Genomic DNA, 3,717 nt, shown 5'->3' with positions numbered 1-3,717 from the left:
AATGATGAACTTACCACTTAATAAGATTTCATGTAAAAGAATTATTTTACTTTATATTTTTCATGTGATTATGCTGTGATCTTTCATTACATTATAATAGAAATTATAATATTTATACTCAAGAGATATGCATATGATAGTAATTGTTGCTTACTTTGTTATTAAAAAATAAAAAATAAAACTTTATTCCTGTCAGTTCAGCAATTTAAGATTTTCTATTACTATACTTATTGAATAAATAGTTTGTCACGGTACAATTAATCAAATATTACATGCAAATATTGAATTAATAAAGTTGGAAAATTTTGTTGTGTGCAAATGATCATTATCAACTTTTGAATACAGCAGACATGTTTACTATTACAACAATGCTTTTAGTTTCAAATTTATCTAACTGCTATATATTAACATTAATTGGTGCAAAAAATTGTTTCTTAAAGAAATGTATTGCAGCATGTACAAAAGCAATGTTGCAAATAATACATAATTAAACTGAAGTTAATAACAAGCAGGCATACTAACAAATATGAAGCAGCTTTAGACACTAAAAATTAGTATCGGGCTTGCCTGTACCATGGTATGAAGATCAATGGAATAGCAATACCTGATGCCTAAACCGTGTTGTGCAGAGCAAGTCTGAAGATGTCATGCTGCACGTAAAAGCTGGTGCCAATTGGCTTCAGGACAAATGTCTGGATGTATGCATGGGGCTGATCCTCATCAGTCTGCCCAATCATCAACAATCACTGACTGAATTTTCTTATTTCATCTTCTTTGTGGAGGTATATAGAGAGATTGTTGCTGGACATTAGTCATAGCTCAATCTCTATCTTCATATGGCAGCACAAAAAATGTAAGGCAGTACAGTACACATTTGTGTAGCATGTCCAGCCAATAAAATATAATATATGGACGAATAAAGAGTTTAAATATATCATAGAATTTAAAAACAAAATATTGGGGCCAAAAGTCCTCCTTTACATTTTGCGTTTATTAAATAAACAAGAGGAGTAATAAGTTAAATTACTGAACTAATTGGAATAAGAACTCTGCACATATTGAATTATAAAGTTTTTTCCTTCTTATAAAATTCTTATCATGTATATAAACATTACCAATTTGTATGCTTTTATATGAAAACTTATTTATTTATTCACACTATAGCTATAATATAGACCAAATTATTTTTCATACCTGTAACCTTCCTAAAACATTAATGAGTACGCCACCATCAAACATTGGTTGTGAATCAATAGCAGTTATTATCCGATTTATTTTTTGAAATGTTAAACTCTGAAAATTAAAAATTGATAATGAATATAATAAACAAGGTAAAAATGGATTAGTATATATTTATCCTTCTTTAATTTCGTTTTTATTTCTTTTCTGCAAAAAATAAATAAACGAATTTCTTAAAACTTCTTAATCCATAAAAATTACATTAACAAATATGACGGCGTTGGTGCAATAAAGTTAATATATAGCACACTTCTTATGCAAAATACTTACAGTTAATTTTTCCATGATTTTAATAGAACCCTGTATTTGCAAACCCTCAAATGTCATGAAAGATGACTCAGTCTGCAAAGGCAGTATCGAATGAATACGTAAAGAAAGAAGGGACATAGTAAATAAATGTAATTATAAATAATCAAAACTTACATTATACATATTTATTAAATTTGGTCTTTGAGCGGGGTCGTCAAACATCGCATAATACTGTTGTACAAAACCCTTTCCGATAACTTCATATTGGGGGTTTAATGCCATTACGTTAACTTATTGTGTTCGCACTCACTACTCGATATTCACAATATCAGTCTTTTCAAGTGATTCGATCGTTCGACAATTTATATTTAAAAAAAGTTTTACGGTAAGAGTAAAATAATGCCTATTAACATCCCTCGTGTAAGATACAAGCTAGCAGGAAGCTACTCATGCCGACCAATCATTTCGATGTATCGAGAAAATCATCGGGATTATTCTCGAACTCTCGAAAAGTTTAGATATTTGACAACGATTGCAGTCGTTTTTGTATATACAATGTTGTTTCTGATTCGTGATTTAAACACCCTAAAACATATGAAATTAATATGTTATTATTTCGAAAACTGTATAATACATATTGCAATAAACAAACAAAGACTTTTATATCGCAACGATGAACAGAACCGGTCTGAAAGCGAATTCTCTATGAAGAAACAACTTTGTCGAACGTCATTTAAACCGTGATGTAGGATTGGTTTACCGCCATTGCCGGATGTCTAATGATACGACATCTGCAGTTTGGATTTTGAATACAGAACGGGTAAAGGATTGAAAGTTAGGTTAACTTCCTTTTTTCCGGTGTGAAAAGCCGTGAGGTGTGTGGTGTTTGTCACTATAGAAAGTAATCTAAAAACATCGGAAAATAGAAAAATAATTTGTTTATATATATATCATTGTTATAAACAATGATTATTCCGATATTTTTGACATAGTAATCATTTTTTAAATTTTAGAATTTTAATAACAGGTTTTAGAGTATGTTGATAAATATTTGAACTTTCTTTGTATTGAACATAATTTAGAATTAAACTAATTATTTGAGTTTTATGCGTTTTGGAAAACATTAATTTTGTATAATTTTACTTATTAATTTTGGAGATAATTGTGTTAGAGAAGAGGTTATGTGATTTTGAGTACAGTGTTTACAACTGCCAATGTAGTCTGTGTGTTAAAAAGGCCATTTCATTAACAAAAAGTTAATAATTAACTTAAAATAAATTACTATACGATTTTTTCTAACAGGAATATCCATTTTTAAATTTTTAACCCAATAACCAATTTTTTACTTTTATCCTTATAGTAACATATCTTCAAGATGGGGAAGATTATGAAAACAGGAAAAGTCGTATTGGTCCTTAGCGGCCGATATGCTGGAAGAAAAGCTATTGTCATGCGTAATTATGATGATGGTACCACAGAAAAACAATATGGACATGCAATGGTTGCAGGCATTGACCGATATCCACGTAAAGTACATAAAAGGATGGGTAAAGCAAAAATTCACAAGCGTTCCAAGATCAAGCCTTTTGTGAGAGTAAGTTTCTCAAGTATTTAAACATTCTTACATTCATTAGATATCAAGTATGCAAAGTTTTTAATAAAAGTACTTGATATTTTCAAACTTTTGCCTTTAGTACTTTTTTCTGTAATATATTATTTTATATGATTCAACATCACTTGTAAATGTATTCATTAATTATATTTCAGATATTAAATTATAACCATTTGATGCCAACAAGATATACTGTAGATTTGCCTTGGGAAAAAGTAACACCTAAAGACCTAAAAGATCCAATGAAGCGTAAGAAGATTCGATTTCAGACTCGTGTTAAATTTGAAGAAAAGTGTGTATATCTTTAACTTTTACGTAATATTATTTTGTATGTGGTTTTAAAAGTGCATTGAGGATTATTTAAGGGATAGATGAGTGATATAAATATTTTTTTATAGGTACAAATCCGGTAAAAACAAATGGTTCTTCCAAAAATTACGATTCTAATTAAATTGAAATAAATATAAAATCTACAAGAATTTTGAGTGTAGTATTTCCACTTATCCTCCTATAACAATGAAAAAACAACTCTATGCCTTTCTGTACATATACTTGAAAAGCATGATTCTAATTTATTTTCAGTTTGCAGTATTTATACATTAATGAGATTTTTGCTA

At 29.0% G+C, this 3,717-nt stretch overlaps 2 protein-coding genes across 5 annotated transcripts in view; one reads left to right on the top strand and one right to left on the bottom strand.

Moving 5' to 3' along the window:
- The window catches only part of LOC108573751 (probable nuclear transport factor 2), a 2,540-nt gene extending 588 nt beyond the window's left edge, over positions 1-1,952 (bottom strand). Inside the window, exons 1-4 of one of the 3 annotated variants that reach the window (XM_017936228.1) lie at positions 1,663-1,952; positions 1,510-1,581; positions 1,195-1,293; positions 618-725 (exon numbers count right to left, since the gene is read on the bottom strand). In XM_017936228.1, coding sequence (XP_017791717.1) covers positions 618-725; positions 1,195-1,293; positions 1,510-1,581; positions 1,663-1,770 — 387 coding nt within the window. In that variant the 5' untranslated portion in view covers positions 1,771-1,952. Of the gene's footprint in view, positions 1-604; positions 726-1,194; positions 1,294-1,509; positions 1,582-1,662 lie in introns of all 3 variants that reach the window. The other 2 variants (XM_017936230.1, XM_017936229.1) reach the window with 2 other exon arrangements.
- A 363-nt stretch (positions 1,953-2,315) lies between these two features.
- Positions 2,316-3,578, top strand: LOC108573747 (60S ribosomal protein L27). 2 transcript variants are annotated; one of them, XM_017936224.1, is made up of 4 exons: positions 2,316-2,363; positions 2,849-3,082; positions 3,256-3,392; positions 3,499-3,578. In XM_017936224.1, the coding sequence occupies exons 2-4, from the start codon at positions 2,864-2,866 to the stop codon at positions 3,545-3,547; spliced, it is 405 nt and encodes a 134-aa protein (XP_017791713.1). In that variant the 5' UTR covers positions 2,316-2,363; positions 2,849-2,863; the 3' UTR covers positions 3,548-3,578. The 2 variants fall into 2 exon arrangements, with proteins under 2 accessions (XP_017791713.1, XP_017791714.1); XM_017936225.1 differs by lacking the exon at positions 2,316-2,363 and adding an exon at positions 2,501-2,523.
- The last annotated feature ends 139 nt before the right edge of the window (positions 3,579-3,717 follow it).

Source organism: Habropoda laboriosa, unplaced genomic scaffold (genome assembly GCF_001263275.1).
Source record: "Habropoda laboriosa isolate 0110345459 unplaced genomic scaffold, ASM126327v1 scaffold126, whole genome shotgun sequence".
NCBI lineage: Eukaryota > Metazoa > Arthropoda > Insecta > Hymenoptera > Apidae > Habropoda > Habropoda laboriosa.
The sequence above is the reverse complement of the archived record's forward strand: the minus strand, read 5'-3'. Positions and strand labels throughout refer to the sequence as shown.

Excerpts from the sequence above, each read along its gene's own strand:
- LOC108573747 (XM_017936224.1), top strand. The coding sequence starts at position 2,864 with ATGGGGAAGATTATGAAAACAGGAAAAGTCGTATTGGTCCTTAGCGGC. Across the intron at positions 3,083-3,255 it reads AGATCAAGCCTTTTGTGAGA|ATATTAAATTATAACCATTT; the intron begins GTAAGTTTCTCA and ends ATTATATTTCAG. Across the intron at positions 3,393-3,498 it reads CGTGTTAAATTTGAAGAAAA|GTACAAATCCGGTAAAAACA; the intron begins GTGTGTATATCT and ends ATTTTTTTATAG.